Source organism: Phasianus colchicus, chromosome 19, assembly GCF_987193195.1.
Source record: "Phasianus colchicus chromosome 19, bPhaCol1.hap1.1, whole genome shotgun sequence".
NCBI classification, from domain to species: domain Eukaryota; kingdom Metazoa; phylum Chordata; class Aves; order Galliformes; family Phasianidae; genus Phasianus; species Phasianus colchicus.
In genome coordinates, this window is record NC_143454.1 from 10,024,630 (window position 1) to 10,041,330 (window position 16,701).

A 16,701-nucleotide genomic window follows, 5' to 3' on the forward strand; every position below is an offset into this window, starting at 1 on the left:
TCTCACTTTATTAACCTGATGTCACTCGGAGTAACCTGTTGCTTTGCCAACCACCCTCCCTATGTGAAACTGTTTTTTTTCCCAGGCTGGTGTCCCGGCGTGCTTAATAACATGAGGCCAGGATGGGACTTTGCACAGAAACCACCGGTTCCGCCCAGCGCTGGTTTGGGGTGGTGAGGAGGAGCAGGCAGGGCTGGGAACTCAGCAGAGCGATGCTGTCCTGGTGGGTGCCAGAAACCATGATGCAGGGGGAACGCAGGGCTCTGGAGGGCACTGCCAGCCCCTGGGGCCAGCACCATGCAGGGACCACGTCCCTCATTGCTGAGGCATATCCCAGTGTGGGCAATGAGCGTGCCGTAGGAGCGGGGTGTGACGCTGGGAGCTGTGGTGTTGCTCGCAGGCTGTGCCAAGAGAAGCCACTGACACAACTGGAAAAGTGACTCCTGCTGGTTGTTTCTCCTTCCCTTGGCCGGCGCCTTGCAAATGCGTGAGATCTGTTTGTCCCGTTGGCCACTTGGTTCATTCCGTGCTGTCTGGATGGAGGAGGCGTCGCTCGGATGTGCCAAAAGTGGGACCCTCTGTGGGGACCCAGCACACCGTGCAGGCAGTGGCTGTGCTTTGTGACACAGGGCCATCTCTGCTTGCTGCAGCCCCGCTGGCTCTGCTGGTCCTTCACTGGAGGTGTTCCCATCCTGGTGGCGTATGCTCAGCCCCAGCAGGGAATCACCCAGCCCCATTAACTCAATCACCCCAAGATGGGGCTGAAGTAAAGGCCTGAGCCTTCCTTCCTCTGCTTTCCCACGGTGCTGTTGCCTTGGGGGAAACAAACCGGCCACTCGTGCTCCCAGCAGATGAGGAAGGGGTTATGCAGGAGCAGCTTGGGCTCCTGTCCCCTCCCATGGTATGGTGATGGGGACAGAGCCCATGAGCCCAGCACCTTTAAACGCCTCCTGGTCCCATGGGGATGGGTTCCTGCAGGGCTGTCGTGTCCCAAATCAGAACAAAGCAGTGCGTGAGCCGTGCCGGGCTGCCTGGCTGTCAGCTGTGCTGCTGGTGGCAGATGGCAGCTTAGCGCCGAAAGGAAAGCAGCAAAGCTCCTGAATCAAGCAGGGGTGAAAGGTCACAGGAACATCTGCCTCGGGATGGGATGCTTTCAGTGCCTGCATTGCTGTGCAGGGACACAACCTGTTGCTGGCAGGCTGGGGAAATCCACACTGAGTGGGTGAGCAGAGGGGTGATGGGACTGGGTGCTGCCCTGCAGCTCTGCTGGTGGGGTGCTGGGATGTGAAGCCCACCCAACTCGCCCCTATTGTCACCTTTCATTCATGCTTTTAGTTAGGTGCTCTGCAGAGCTTTCTCAGAGCCCCACTGCAGCATGGTGCTGCTGTTGGGGACGCGCTGAGGATGTGCAGCAGACACAACAAAGGCACGTGCCCGCACCCAGCAGAGCTGTGCTTGGCCCAGGCTCGGTGCTAAGAGATTGGGAATTTGGAGCCGCCGTTCCCATTCCCATGCTGTCCCCTGGGAGCTGCTGTCTGACCTCGGCTGGGTCTTTCTGCATCTCTCTTTGCTTGCACATTGCACACTGGGGACATTTGGGTCTGTGCAATGCAGTTGTTGTGTCGGGATGTAGCAGTGAGCTCAGGGATGGTGCAGCAGCTCAGAGCTGGGGGGTGTGGGGGTGCTCCTTTTTGCAACAGCTGAAGGGGAGAAATGTTTCTCTGGTGCTGCTCGGGGCAGAGAGGTATTTGTAGCCTGGGCACTTTGAAGCCACTTTCTAGTGGCCCTTCGGAGATGTTTTGATGCTGAAGCACCCGCCCTGTCCTTTGCTGACACTCACCTCTGTAATTAAAGCGTAGCTTTAATGTCTCTTATGCTAATGCCCAGAGGCAGGTTGGGTTCAGTCTGGGCAGTTATTGCTTGGGAATCGCTAAAGGAAAATCCACACGGTGACGTTCCCTGAGCTGCCTGCATCCCTTAGTGCAGTGCAGACCCTCTGTTGGGCACAGCAAGGGCAGTGCTGGTTTTAATGGTGCTTGCACTGTATTGCTTATTTCTGAATTGCTGCTCAACCAGCGCTTCCAGCAGCTGGCAATGCTTCCTTTGCATGGAGGAGAAATCCAACAGGTGAGCACCACGCAGTGCTTGTGTTCATGCCCATCATCAGCCAGCCCAGCTCCAGTGCACGAGGCAGCCCTGTGCCCAGCCCTCCCTGCCCCTTTGCACCCTCCCCAACACCTTGTCCCGATTGTGCTGTATCTCAGCTTATAAACAGGCAGAAAGCCATAAAAAAACAGGGCTGTGATCTTTGAGGTCCCTTCCAACCCAGCCATTCTGTGACTTCAGAGGTTCCTGGCAGCAGCTGGGTGTGCTGGTGGGGCCCCGGGGGCCATCCTGATGTATTTGGTGTGGTGGGAGCTGTGCTGGTCACTGATGCAGCCCCAAGCCCTGGCTCTGCAGAAAGCCCCAAAACACCCTTTGGTTCCCCTGCTGTCCCAGACGAGCCCCTCCAATTGAATCACAGAATCACCGAGGTTAGAAAAGATGCTAAGATCACCAAGTCCCCCCACCATGCACACTGACCGTGTCCCTAAACCTGCTAATGAACCTCCCCGCTCATCACCGTGCCCAGCTCGGGGGGGACGTGCCCTGCTCTTGGCCGTGAGCTCCAAACACCAAAATTGGAAACGATCCGAGCACTAATTGGGAGGGAGGGCTCTCCCTGTGCCCCATCTTGGTGGAGGCACGGCGGCACCGCATCACCAATTCCCGCGCTGTCCCCGCAGCTCTTTGTCCAACACCATTTCCCCCCTACCTCCCCCCCCCACCCCCTTTTCTCCCATCTCAGGACCCCGTGACGCCGCCCCATCCGCCGCCAGCGGAGCCCGGAGGATTGTTTTAAGAAAAAAAGCGTGTGTGGTGTGGAGAGGCGGGGGCTTAACAGATGACTGCACACACTCAGCGCTCCGCCAGCGGCGTGCCTTCGCCCAGCCCTGCACAATGCTCCCTCTCAGGCAGCCGCGGCCCCGATCCTCGCTGTCCCCATGCAGCCACCCAGAAGCGCCGGCGCCCCGTGCTCAGAGCCGGGCATCGGGTACAGGCAGCTGCTCTGCCTCATTAGGATGCACACCTGCTCCCCGCCGCCCTTTGTGTGCTGAGCAGATGCCCTGATTTATTATTATACACATTTTCTTTTTCATTTGGCCTGGATAATGCCATCTCATTAACTCAAAATGTCTCAGAATCCTGACAAATTCTCACACAATCCCCGACAATGAAATCAGAATTGGGTTAAAAGAAAAAAAAAAAAAAAAAAGGAGAAAAGCAGGGGAAGAGGAGAGGGGGAGCGGGGCAGGGATGTGCTCCTGTAACAGCACAGTGGTTGTGGCCATGGGAGCCCCATAGCCAGGATTTGGGGTTATGGCCACGGAAGCCCCATATCCAGGATTTGGGGTTGTGAGTGTGGGGGTCCCACGTCCTGCAGCTGGGGTTGTGGTGGCCATGGGAGCTCCACGCCCCAGTTTTGGGGTTGTGTTGCCCATAGGAGCTCTGTGTTCAAGCTTTGGGGTTGTGGTGGCTGTGGGAGCCCCGAGTTCCAGCTTTGGAGTTCTGCTGCCATTGGGTGCCCCGTGTCCTGCCTTTAAGATGTTTGGGCTGTAAATTGCAGACAAATACTCTTTCCAGGCTGTGGATTTCTCCATGCTTCCTGCTCAGGGCATAGCATGCTGGCACTGCAGGACAGGGCTGCAGTATTGCCTTGCTCCTCCTGTGCCTTCTCTACCGCAGTGCCCATCGCAGCATGGCCAGTGCAGAACAGGATGTCCACAACATTTGCCCCCTTGCAGCACGTCCCCATACCTGTGGCTGTGGGTGGCAGATGGCTGAGCCCATGGCCATCATGCAGAGATACCAGGCTTGGTGAGGGTTTATCTTGGGGGAGGACTTCAGCTGCTCTGAGCTGTAATGTGCCCCACCTGTTAGCAGCCAACGCCGAGCCCGTATTTCTTCCCATGTGGCTGAGGTCTGTTGATGCAAAGGGTGAAGAGCAGGGCTGTGGGCAGACGGCAGGGGCTCAGCCCAGCGTTGCTGCAGGGCTCCCTGTACCAAGTTTGGGGGTGTGTGGGGCCAATGCTCCCAGTTCTGTGCGGTGAGCCACGCGTCCCCCCCCAGGCTTGGGTTTCCTCTTTGGTGCAAGGGGAGTGCAAGAAGTGCTTTGGAATGAAAAGCAGGATGCCGGGCTTGGAGATTGTGGTTTTGCAAGTCTGTGCAAGCTCCTTGATGGGGGAAGCCTTTGTTGCAGGCGCCTCTTTCATCTTCCTCTCCTCTCAAGGTGCAGCTCAGCCCAGAGCCACTGCCAACACAGCAGGGCCGGGTGTGCACGTGGTGCCAGTACCAGAGCGGGCACCCTGATCCCTACAATGGGTCACACTGATGGCATTTCTCACCCCCAGGTGCAGCAGTGCCCATATGGGTGAGCGATGCCAGCTGCCCAACCCCTGCCTCAGCTCCCCCTGCAAGAACGCCGGCACCTGCATCCCTCTGGTGCGTGGCAGCACCGCCGACTACAGCTGCGTCTGCCGCCTGGGCTTCACCGACGAGCTCTGCCTGACACCTCTGGACAACGCCTGTCTCAACAACCCCTGCCGCAATGGGGGCACCTGTGACCTGGTGACACTCAGCGAGTACAAGTGCCGCTGCCCGCCGGGGTGGTCAGGTGAGGGATGGTCCTGCCAGGGTGGGATGGGATGGGATGTGGTGGGACAAGAGTTGTGCCAGGAGAGGTTCAGGTTGGATATTAGGATATGGTGGATTTGGCGTCCCTGGAAGTATTCCAGAATAGGAGAAATGTGACTGAGGAACATGGTTAGTTGGCATGGTGGGATGGGTTGGGTCTGGGGATCTGAGAGGGCTTTTCGAAACTGAATGACTCTGTGATTGGGTGGGATGAGATGGGATGAGCAGACCTTGCTGAGGGTTGCTCCTTGCTGAAGGCTGCTCCTTGAAAACCCCACTGCTGGAGAAGGGCACTGAGCTTTTCTCTGTCGGCACTAAAGACAAATGGAGAGGGTTGGTATAGCTGAGCCTAGGAGATGCTCAGCTGGCGGGAATTATTTGCACCCCTGTGCAAACACAGCTCTTGAGGTGGCCCTGTGCCCCAGCACTAAGAGCTGCTCTTTGCATCCTCCTCTTCCCTCCCTCCCCAGGTAAAACCTGCCAGCAGGCCGACCCCTGCGCCTCCAACCCCTGTGCCAATGGGGGTCAGTGCGTCCCCTTTGAAGCCCACTACGTCTGCCGCTGTACTGCTGGCTTCCACGGGGCCAACTGCAAGCAGGACGTGAATGAATGCAACATCTCACCACCCGTCTGCAAGAATGGTGGCAGCTGCACCAACGAGGTGGGCACCTACCAGTGCTCCTGCAAGCCAGCCTACACCGGGCAGAACTGCGAGCATCTCTATGTGCCCTGCAACCCCTCACCCTGCCAGAACGGGGGCACATGCCGCCAGACTGGGGACACCACCTACGATTGCACCTGTCTGCCAGGTAGGGGGGGTGTTGGGGTCGATTTGCTGCTCTTTTTCCTTCGCTTTCCCCTCCCTGAGTGCACAGTGCTTCATGCATATCACCTCCTGGCGAGTGACAGAGCCAAGCGTTGCAGCACGCTGTGTTGGATGGCTCTGGGAAGATGTTGGGCAGCTGTGCCTTAAACAGAGAGGTCAGCTGGGGGCTTTTCATACGCGGTGATTCACCAAAATAGCTCTTCCAAAACAACTGTTTCAGCAGAGGCCCCTGTGCGGATGCTCATATTCCAGAATAAGAGTGCCTTTTTCCGCTTCAGCTTAATCCACTTCCAGACTGGAATTATTGTCCCGGAATAGCTATTTTAGAAAGTTTCCGAGTTCAGATGGGCTTGGGGAAGGGAGACCCTGCCCGTGCTCACTGCTGCTCCCTCCGGTGAGTGTGGGAGGAGCCTGCCTTGCAGGGTAGAGAAATGAAGGGCAGCCTCCAAAATGAAGTGTTCCTGCGGAAGCTCAGCGTTGCCATGGGAGCCCCATCCTCCCTCCTGCCCCACCTTCATGGAGCATCCCTGTGCTGCCATCCCTCTGAGATGGGGATGGGCTCTCCCAGCCGGCAGAGATATGTCTGCATCCTGGTACCCATGTCCAGGTGCCCTCATCCTAGTACCCTTATCTAACTGCTTGCATCCAGGTCCCCGGATCCAGGTATCCATATCTCGGGACCCAAATCCAGGTGTCCAAATCCAGGTATACATATCTTGGGACCCAAAACTATGTGTCCACATCCAAATACCCACATCATGGTCACCACGGTCCTGTAGGAGCTCCAGCTTCCTCTCTGCACCTGCTCACCCAGACTGGAGCAGAGCTCTTACACTACCAGCAGCACTGGGGCCGATGCAGGGAAGGCAGCCTGGCCCCACAGAGCCAGCAACTCCCACAGGCACAGCTCAACAGGAGCGGCACTGCCGCAGGGTCGGGCAAGCTGAGGGTGGCAAGGAGCAGTGCTGGCCTGCCTGCTGACACTGCTGACACTGCACTTCTCCTGGCGTCGGGCACAGTGGGGTGAGGGATCGCCCTGGGGAGCATCGCTGCCGTGGGGGATCGGCGCTCACACCCCACTGCGGCTGGCAGCTGCTGCCAGGGAATTTGCATGCTGTGCCGGCCGGTTTGCCTCCCATGGGTGGCACAGTCCTACAGTAGAGCAGGTTTGGTCCTTGAGGGGGTCACTGGGGTTCTTTGGCAGCTGTGCCATAGGGCACGGCTTGTGCGAGGGCTGCATCGGCTTCTGGCAGAGGCACAGGAACCGGGGCCGGTGCTGATGATAAGAGTGGTTGATACGCTGGTATGCAGCAAAAACAAAGTCCCCTTGTTGTTTCCTGACTGCAGCGGGTTTTTGAAAGTTAAACTAATCTTGTCTGCTTTATCGTGCCATCGCTTCAGAGTGTAAGCCTGAGTTTAAAGTAATTGCAGTACTAATTACTCATTCGGAGGGTTCAAAATTACTCATTCAGGGTGTTAGTGCTGGTAGGCAGGACATTGCTGGTTATTGCTGCTCAGTCTCAGCCCAACTGCTTAAAAATGAGGCACAGAATTACCTGCTCATCTGCTTTGGACTGGTGCTGGGGTTGATGTGTGCCCTTCCCTGCATGGTTCTGATATGGCAGTGCTCGCAGGAGCACATCCTGCCCATCCCACCATCCCCACCACTGAGCAGCATCCCTGTGTTGGTGCCGACCCCAGAGCAAGGACCAGGGGCTGTACCGGGGGTTGAGATGGCAGATATCCCATTAAGGGCCGTTTCATTTCTGCTGCACATGCTGTGGGATGAGGTCAGGTGCCGCACGGTTTCCATGCACGCCGTGCTATCAGATGGAGGTGATAACATGAACTCGAGCAGCCGGGCTGCGCTGAAGAGGCGAGCTGAGATTTACACCGTGCTATGATTCACGCTGCGAGAGGCTTGGAAACAAAGAATTCCCCTCTGGGGGAAACATTGGCGATGAGGCTCTTTAAACGTGAAATTAAAGCTGGGTGATTCAGCGCCGGGTGCCGTGAGCGGCGGTGGGAGCAGCCCCAGTTCATCCCGTCCCCATCACAACCTCCACTGCTCGGGGTGAGCGTGGCGGGGCCGGGGGCATTGGCACCCTGTGCCGAGAATGGGGTTGCTTGCCAGGCTTGGGAGATTGCTCCCTCCTGGGGTGATGTGCATGTCAGGAATCGGCTGGGGATGAAACCAGGCACTAGCTTCAAAGGAGCGGGGCGGGGAGCGCCGGCGGGCTGTCTGCCTGCTAACAGCACCCAGCTGCAGGGATGGCGGCGGGAGGGCAGCCCCTGGTGCTGGGAGCCCTGAGGGCTCTGGGGACGGTGGCACTGGGTGGGGGCATGGTCACAGGGAGGTGATACAGTGGCTGTTCTGTGCAGGGTTCGCCGGGCAGAACTGTGAGGAGAACATCGATGACTGTCCAGGGAACAACTGCAGGAATGGGGGCACCTGCGTGGATGGCGTCAACACCTACAACTGCCAGTGCCCGCCCGAGTGGACAGGTAGTGCTGGGGGGCAGCTGGAGGATGTGCTGGGGGACACGTCCTGCCCAGAGGATGCATAGCTGGGTGGGGAGAGGATGAAGACAGCTATCAGGGCACAAGGAATTGATGGTGCCCCGTTCCCTCACAGGTCAGTACTGCACCGAGGATGTGGATGAGTGCCAGCTGATGCCCAATGCCTGCCAGAATGGGGGCACCTGCCACAACAACCACGGTGGCTACAACTGCGTCTGTGTCAATGGCTGGACGGGCGAGGACTGCAGTGAGAACATCGATGACTGCGCCATGGCCGCCTGCTTCCAGGGGGCCACTTGCCACGACCGGGTGGCTTCCTTCTACTGCGAGTGTCCCCATGGGCGCACAGGTGAGGCCCCATCCCTGCACCACCTTGTGCTGGCTGCAGCTCTTCGCATGTCCCCCTTCTTCCCCCAAGGTCTCCATGCATGGTGAGCTGCGTGCCCAGCATCGTGCTGTTCCCCACAGGTTTGCTGTGCCACCTGGATGACGCCTGCATCAGCAACCCCTGCAATGAGGGCTCCAACTGTGATACCAACCCTGTCAATGGCAAAGCCATCTGCACGTGTCCTTCGGGGTACATGGGGCCAGCGTGCAACCAGGACGTGGATGAGTGTTCACTGGGTGAGTGTTGTGTCCTGGCACTAAGAAGTTTGTGCAGGGAGAAGTGTCCTATAAGCAACTTGTGTCTTGCAGGAGCCAACCCTTGTGAGCACGCAGGGAAATGCATCAACACCCAGGGGTCCTTCCAGTGCCAGTGTCTGCAGGGCTACTCAGGACCCCGCTGTGAGATTGATGTCAATGAGTGTCTCTCCAACCCCTGCCAGAACGATGCCACCTGCTTGGACCAGATCGGGGAGTTCCAGTGCATCTGCATGCCTGGTGTGTGGGCACACCTGCCCTGATGTTGAGTACGGGCAGGGAAGGCTTCATGTGCTCATGAGCATGGATTTGGGCTGGTAGCTATGAGAGGCTGCTGTGCTTGGGGCTAGCACCAAAAACCTGTGCAGTGATGGGTTCTGGGAGTAGGGACCTGGGCACCACCAGCCCTCTGCTCTCTTCCTCTTGCTGGCTTGGGATGTGAAATCCATGGTGGATGGTCACACAGGAGCTTGTGCATAAGGTCCCATCAGCTGGAGAGTGGCTACTGGGCTGTCCTCATAAAGGCCAAACAGCTCCCTGGTGCCACCTGCCCATCCTGCCATGTTGCATGCTGGTCCCATGGCACCGAGCTGACAGGGTGCTGGGTCTGTCTGCAGGATATGAGGGCGTCTACTGTGAAATCAACACAGACGAGTGTGCCAGCAGCCCCTGCCTGCACAATGGCAACTGCCTGGATAAGATCAACGAGTTCCACTGCGAGTGTCCCACCGGTACGTGGCATCCCTTCTCTGCATCCCTTATGGCATCCCTGGTGCTGGGTACCTACCCGGGCAGTGCAGACCCAAAAGTTGGCTCTATCCATTGCAGAGCTTCAGCCCTGCAGCAGTGTGGGATACTCACAGCAAAACTGTGCCATGAGTGGCATCCCCATACGTGCAGCGGATTGGGTGCAGAGCTGCCACTTTTGGGATTTTTTTGCCATTCCAGTGATGGGTCGAGCCCCATTGCTGCAGCAGTCCATGGGAGAGGGGAAGGTGGATTAGAGCTCTCGGCTTTGCACTTGAAAAGGCCCCTCTTTGGGAAGGAGGGCTGGGGGCCGGGGGGCCTCGCCAGCCACTTTGAATGCTGTGTCAAAGTCACGGGGTGGAGCGGAGAATGGGGAGACGGTTAATCTGTGAAAGGAGGTTTTGAAGTTCAGAGACTTTGCTCCTCTAGAGATGTAAATAAGATGCTCTCAATGGCGGGTCGCAGCCCCGCATTCAGGGCCCCGCGCAGCCGTCCCCATGGAAACCCGGCGCCCCGGCTGGGATGTGGGGGGCCTGGCGGGACCTGTGGGCGGTGGGGAGGGGGTGCTCCAGCCCTTGGCAGGGATGCAACGTCTGCCTCTGTTTCAGGGTTCAACGGGCACCTGTGCCAGTTCGACATCGATGAGTGCGCCAGCACCCCCTGCAAGAATGGGGCCAAGTGCGTGGATGGCCCCAACACCTACAGCTGCGAGTGCTCTGAAGGTGAGGTCCCCATGCCCTTGGGGGGCTTGTGCACATCTGAGCAGCATTGAGTCACCTTCTGCCCCGTGAAGTGCCATAAAACCACGTCAATGAGTTATTAGCAAGGGAAGTGCCGGTCTTCCCAAAACTCACCCCAGATGCCCGCTTCCAGCCAGTCCCGTAATGAACCTGGTGCTAACGAGGTGTGGCCCCACGGCACCCATCCCACCGCACCCCCCGGCAGCGATGGGGAAGGAAGGAAGGAAGGAATAATGCTGCCTCTATGGGGATGCAAGGTGCAGGGCTGCGGGGGCTCGACGCACCGAAACCCAAGGAGTGATTGCACAGAATGATGACTTGAGCCCTGGTGGCAAACAGTGGCTCTTTTGTGGAGCAGCTCCCGCCAGAAATCTTCCAGCTGAATGGCCTCTAATTAGTGTCTTGCTAATGCCAAGCCCCGATGAAAAGCTGCTATGTGGGCTTGGCGGGGTCTAGTCAAAGCTGTACTTTGTCTTCAGCTCTCCACCCCCAGCCCATTGGGGAGGGAGCTGGCCAAGAGAATAGGATCTGCTGGGGGGTGATTATTCGGGGGTGCATGCGGCCACCCCCCCTGCATGCTCTGGGACGAGACAGGGGTGAGCATGGGGCCCCACTCCTGAGCTGAGGCAGCTTAATGCAGATCATTGTGCACCCCGGGACAAAGCTTGCAGGCTGGGCACTGAAAGGCCTGGTGGCTGGGGGGGCTCTATTGCCCTGTGCCCTGCACTTGGGGGCAGTCCTGTTGCATTGGTGTGACTGGTGGAGTGGCTGGATGCTGCTGTGTGCTCGCCTCAGGTGGGCAGGAACATCTCATGTCATGACCCTGCATCCCCTATCATCACCCCAGTGTCCTCCATCCTTACCCCAGCATTGTCCATCTGCCCCCCAACGTGCTCCATCCTCACCGTGTGTCTCCAATGGCTCCAGGTTTCTCAGGTATACACTGTGAGATCGACATTGATGAGTGCAACCCTGACCCGTGCCACTATGGGACCTGCAAGGACAGCATCGCCGCCTTCACCTGCCTCTGCCAGCCTGGCTACACGGGCCACCGCTGTGACATCAACATCAATGAGTGCCAGAGCCAGCCCTGCAGAAACGGAGGGACCTGTCAGGACAGGGACAACGCCTACAACTGCCTGTGCCTCAAGGGGACCACGGGTAAGCAAGGGGAGCACCTGGGGCGGTGGTGCCAGCGAGGCACCCAGCCTGTCCTGGGATGGTTTGATGCACTGGGAGGGCACTGCCAGCAGCTGCCCTGGTTTTGGGGATGGCCTGGGGCGGGGGTGTCCTCGGCCAGGGCGAGTTTTCCCAGTTTAGCACCCGCACCCCAGCTGGAAGCTGTCTGCGGGGGAGGCTTTGTTGTGGTGCAGGAGCAGCGCCCGTGGGGTTTGTTGTGCATCGTCAGCAGGGCTGGGGGCACCCTGCAAACACCCCCGCTTTCCTCCTCAAGGGCCCAACTGCGAGATCAACCTGGATGACTGCGCCAGCAACCCCTGTGACTATGGCAAGTGCATCGACAAGATCAATGGCTACGAGTGCACCTGTGAGCCGGGGTACACAGGTGAGAGTGGGGCACGGTGAGGTGAGGACTGGGGCACTGTGAGCGGCCGGGGGGCCGAGGTCTTGGGGGTGGCTCTGCCCCTGCCTTGGGCACCTGGCAGTGCTGCCACCCCAGCCCAACACCTCCCGCTTGTCTGAGCGGGCGATTCCAGCTGGAGCCAAAATCAAAGGCGTTCCAGTGCCGGGAATCCGACTCCCATTGCATCCACTCCCATGGGTATCGGGTTGCTGCCTTGTCTAACTGGTTTGTTTGATCAACGCTGCAAAAAGCAAAGAGCTTTGATAGCAGCAGACCCCGCCGGCTCCCCGCTCACGGCAGTGAGGGCTGCGGGGCCACGCGGCTCTTTGTGCTCCTGCTTGCCAGGAGCCTTCCATAAAGCCGTCCTTTGTCAGCATCAGCAGGTAGGGTTACAGGCTGAAATTGGCTCCCTCTGATAGTCCCTCCTGAACCACAGGAGCCCACAGCGTGGCCCCCTTCTGACTGCAGTGATTTCCCCTCCTGATTGCACTGAATTAAGCCAGGAGTGCAATGCAGCCGTGTGAACTCCCCTTACCCCAGAGGCGGGCCTGGCACACACGTGTGCCCAGAGATCTGAGCCTCCAATACCTGAAGGAGTCTACGAGTCCCCAGGAGGCTGTGCACCCTCAGTGCCGTGTCCCTGCTAGAACTGACGCTTTGCTGCTCACCTCTTTCCCAGGGCGCATGTGCAACATCAACATCGATGAGTGTGCCAGCAACCCGTGCCACAATGGGGGCACTTGCAAGGACAGCATCAATGGCTTCACCTGCCTCTGCCCCGAGGGCTTCCATGACCCCAAGTGCCTGTCTGAAGTGAATGAGTGCAACAGCAACCCCTGCATCCACGGGAGGTGCCACGACGGGCTGAACGGGTAGGCTGGGGCACAGCACTGCTCACACCAAAGCGCGGTCAGGTGGCACCAAAACCTCTGCTTTATGCTCTTGTCTTTTCCCCAAAGTTACCGCTGTGATTGCGACCCAGGCTGGAGCGGGACAAACTGTGACATCAACAATAATGAGTGTGAATCCAATCCCTGCATGAATGGTGGCACCTGCAAGGACATGACCAGCGGTTACATCTGCACCTGCAGGGAAGGGTTCAGCGGTAAGGATGTGGCTGAGGACACTGCCCTGTGCCAGGGGCTGGGTGGGAGCTCCAGGAGGATGTGCAGAGATTCCTACGCCAGGAGGGAATTGGGGACCTTTGGCAGTCTGGGGTCCCGTGGCTTGAACTGACAGCAGGAGGTTCTCCATGCCCCTGACTCCATCCCACCTTGTTTTTAAGCTCTATTCCCTTTTTTCTAACCCAGGACCCAACTGCCAGACCAATATCAATGAATGTGCTTCCAACCCCTGCCTGAACCAAGGCACGTGCATTGACGATGTGGCCGGCTATACCTGCAACTGCCTCCTGCCCTACACAGGTGAGGGGGCAGGAGCCCCTCAGCCCTCCTATAAGGCTGCAAACAGCTCCCTCTGCTCCAGGTCTTCCCCTATGCTTCCCCTGTGCTGCAGCACAGCTGGAGGAAACTGAGAGGAGCACTGAGGAACAGCTGGTCAGAGCTTCCTCGTCTTCCTCCACTGGAGAGGGCAGAGGCACTGGGAACCCACCCCACTGTGATGGGGACCTTGTTGGTTCTCCCACTGTGGTGCCCAGGGCTGGAAAAAGCAGTCTGAGGCTGCAGGGCCGGGTGATTCTGCTGAGCTGATTCCTGTTTGCCGTCCTCTCGCTTCCGCTCGCACAGAGCAGCAGCCAGAGCACAATAGCAGGAAGCCATGAGCTGTTTCCTGCCTTCGGCAGTGGTCATAGAAACCCCTGGGGGGAAGGGATGGGGATAGGGCAGGAGCGGAGGGGAAGGCTCTGGAAAATAGCAAAGGGCAGTTTGGGAGATACTGGCTGACAGGGAAGATAAGGGTTCGGAGGGAACGTGTCCCTTGGCTGGATGTAAACAGGAAGAGTAATGGAGTGGGGGGGGAGGGAAAGACACCCTGAGCAACACTTCCCCTCCAGAGGAAATGTGCAGCCCTTTAACGAGGCCCAGATTGCAGGGGTTTAAAGATCTGTGGGGCCAGGGGTCATAGGGATGGAGGAGAGGGCTCTGGATGGACAGCCCAGGCCCCTGCAGAGGAAGCAGGCTGAGGGCAGGTGAAGGCTGCGTGGTCACCATTTTCCCTTGGGAGGTGGTCAGTGGGCACCTGTCCCTGTGCAGGAGCCACCTGTGAGGACGTGCTGGCCCCCTGCGCCGGCGGCCCCTGCAAGAACGGCGGCGAGTGCCGGGAGTCGGAGGACTACAAGAGGTTCTCATGCAGCTGCCCACCCGGCTGGCAAGGTGAGCCTGCTTTGCCAGCTGGGCCCAGGGCACAGCAACTAGCCTTGGTGCTTCTGCCAGTGTCCCCCCAGCTCACCTGGTCCCCATGCTGCTGTCCCGCAGGCCAGACGTGCGAGATTGACATCAATGAGTGTGTGAAGAGCCCCTGCCGCAATGGGGCCACGTGCCAGAACACCAACGGGAGCTACCGCTGCCTGTGCCGCGTGGGCTTCGCAGGGCGCAACTGTGACACCGACATCGATGACTGCCAGCCCAGTAAGAGCCAGGGGCACCCAGGGTTGTGTGTGTTCCTCAGCTCCCCAGGGCTGGGTCAGCCTCCCCGTGCTCAGAAAGCTGTGTCTCTGTGTGGGTCCAGGCTTGCTGGGCTTTGGGAACGTCTCAGCCCCATCCCCGTGGGGCTGCGTCAATGCAGGCCAGGTGGTGGCTGGCAGGAAGGAGGCTGGGGGGGACGGTGACGTGCAGGCAGTGAGCAAGTGTGTCCCGTGTGCCTCGTGCTTTCCCAGCTGGGGCTAGGCTGGCCTCTGTCCCATTCCTCTGTGTGTGGGGATGACACCAGGGCTGGACCCGTTGCACCTAATGCATGCGTGCCCCATTTCCAGATCCGTGCCACAATGGTGGCTCCTGCTCGGATGGCATTGGCACGTTCTTCTGTGAGTGCCTGGCCGGCTTCCGCGGGCTCAAGTGCGAGGAAGACATCAATGAGTGTGCCAGCAACCCCTGCAAGAACGGGGCCAACTGCACCGACTGCGTCAACAGCTACACCTGCACCTGCCCCTCCGGCTTCAGCGGCATCCACTGTGAGAACAACACACCTGACTGCACTGAGAGGTACTGCCAGCGTGAGGCTGGGGTCCCTGGGTGGCTTTGGAGGGGTTTCGGGACTGGCGTCCAGTACCAAGAGTGTCAGCCGTGGGGGTGACTCATGAGGATGTGGTGTTTGTGCTCCCAGCTCCTGCTTCAATGGGGGGACCTGCGTGGATGGCATCAACACCTTCACCTGTCTCTGTCCATCCGGCTTCACGGGCAGCTACTGTGAGCACAACATCAACGAGTGTGACTCCAAGCCCTGCCTGAATGGGGGCACGTGTCAGGACAGCTACGGGACGTACAAGTGCACCTGTCCTCAAGGATACACTGGGCTCAACTGCCAGGTAGTGAGAAGATTCCAGGGGTCCCTGTAGAGACAGGGCTTCATCCTACAGAAGCTTCTCTGGGCCTGACCTCCTCCCTTGCTTTCCCTGCACAGAATTTGGTGCGCTGGTGTGACTCCTCACCCTGCAAAAATGGGGGCAAGTGCTGGCAGACCAACAACCTGTACCGCTGCGAGTGCAACAGCGGCTGGACGGGGCTCTACTGTGATGTCCCCAGCGTCTCCTGCGAGGTGGCAGCAAAGCAGCAAGGTACATCCCTGCCATCATACCCTGTGCACAGCCTGGGGTTCCCCAGGTTTCCCAAGGATTGCTGTCACTGTGGTGGGATGCGCCGTTTCCCTGGGTGTCACTGATGTCCCCGCATCTCACTGCTCTCCCTGGCAGGTATCGACGTCGCTCATCTCTGCAGGAACTCAGGGCTCTGTGTGGACAGTGGCAACACTCACTTCTGTCGCTGCCAGGCCGGCTACACCGGCAGCTACTGCGAGGAGCAGGTGGATGAGTGCTCCCCAAACCCCTGCCAGAACGGAGCCACCTGCACGGACTACCTGGGGGGCTATTCCTGTGAGGTGGGAGCTGCTCTCTTGTGTTGGGCTCTTTCTGGGAGTTGCGGTAACTCAGGTGGATCGGGAATAGATGAGGTGTTTGTGTGTCCTGTGCACCGTGCAGTGACTGGGTGAAGGTCTCTGACAGCTCTCCTCTCCTCTCCTCACAGTGCGTGGCTGGTTATCATGGAGTTAACTGCTCAGAGGAGATCAATGAGTGCTTGTCCCACCCATGCCAGAATGGAGGAACCTGTATCGATCTCATCAATACCTACAAATGCTCCTGCCCCAGAGGAACTCAAGGTAAATTAATTCCCCAGGCTGGGGCATTAGCGGGTGGAATGCAGATATCCTTGCTATCTGCTCATTAGCTGCTTGGGCTTGCAGAAGCAAATGCAGCAGTAGAGGATTGTGTGTGCTGGCGGGCTCAGCCATCAAGGCCACACGGCCTTGGGCACGAGCTGCATGGGCTGCGTGCTTCCCTCTGAGCGGTGGCTCAGGCTGCCATTGAGTTGGTCAGGCTCAGCCCCTTCGCAGGGAAGGTTCGCACAAGGGACCTCTAAGCCCCAAGATACTGTTTGACGAGCTGTGTGGGTTGTTCCCCCATTTCTCTAGGGGTGCACTGTGAGATCAATGTGGATGACTGCAGCCCTTTCTTTGATCCTGTCACCTTGGGGCCCAAGTGCTTTAACAATGGCAAGTGCACGGATCGGGTAGGTGGCTACAGCTGCATCTGCCCCCCTGGCTTTGTAGGGGAGCGCTGCGAGGGAGACGTCAACGAGTGCCTCTCCAACCCCTGCGACGCGCGCGGCACCCAGAACTGCGTGCAGCGGGTCAATGACTACAAATGCGAGTGCCGGCCTGGCTACGCAGGTGAGCACCGC

At 58.6% G+C, this 16,701-nt stretch overlaps 1 protein-coding gene across 2 annotated transcripts in view; it reads left to right on the top strand.

Moving 5' to 3' along the window:
* Positions 1-16,701, top strand: part of NOTCH1 (notch receptor 1) — a 33,609-nt gene that overhangs the window by 8,529 nt on the left and 8,379 nt on the right. Inside the window, exons 3-23 of one of the 2 annotated variants that reach the window (XM_031601845.2) lie at positions 4,452-4,714; positions 5,205-5,543; positions 7,943-8,065; positions 8,196-8,429; positions 8,549-8,704; positions 8,777-8,962; positions 9,340-9,453; positions 10,078-10,191; positions 11,137-11,370; positions 11,663-11,773; positions 12,471-12,663; positions 12,751-12,896; positions 13,102-13,215; positions 14,002-14,121; positions 14,224-14,376; positions 14,721-14,949; positions 15,071-15,272; positions 15,368-15,521; positions 15,657-15,841; positions 15,988-16,120; positions 16,433-16,690. In XM_031601845.2, coding sequence (XP_031457705.2) covers positions 4,452-4,714; positions 5,205-5,543; positions 7,943-8,065; positions 8,196-8,429; positions 8,549-8,704; positions 8,777-8,962; positions 9,340-9,453; positions 10,078-10,191; positions 11,137-11,370; positions 11,663-11,773; positions 12,471-12,663; positions 12,751-12,896; positions 13,102-13,215; positions 14,002-14,121; positions 14,224-14,376; positions 14,721-14,949; positions 15,071-15,272; positions 15,368-15,521; positions 15,657-15,841; positions 15,988-16,120; positions 16,433-16,690 — 3,761 coding nt within the window. The remainder of the gene's footprint in view (positions 1-4,451; positions 4,715-5,204; positions 5,544-7,942; positions 8,066-8,195; positions 8,430-8,548; positions 8,705-8,776; positions 8,963-9,339; positions 9,454-10,077; positions 10,192-11,136; positions 11,371-11,662; positions 11,774-12,470; positions 12,664-12,750; positions 12,897-13,101; positions 13,216-14,001; positions 14,122-14,223; positions 14,377-14,720; positions 14,950-15,070; positions 15,273-15,367; positions 15,522-15,656; positions 15,842-15,987; positions 16,121-16,432; positions 16,691-16,701) is intronic. The other variant, XM_031601846.2, reaches the window with a different exon arrangement.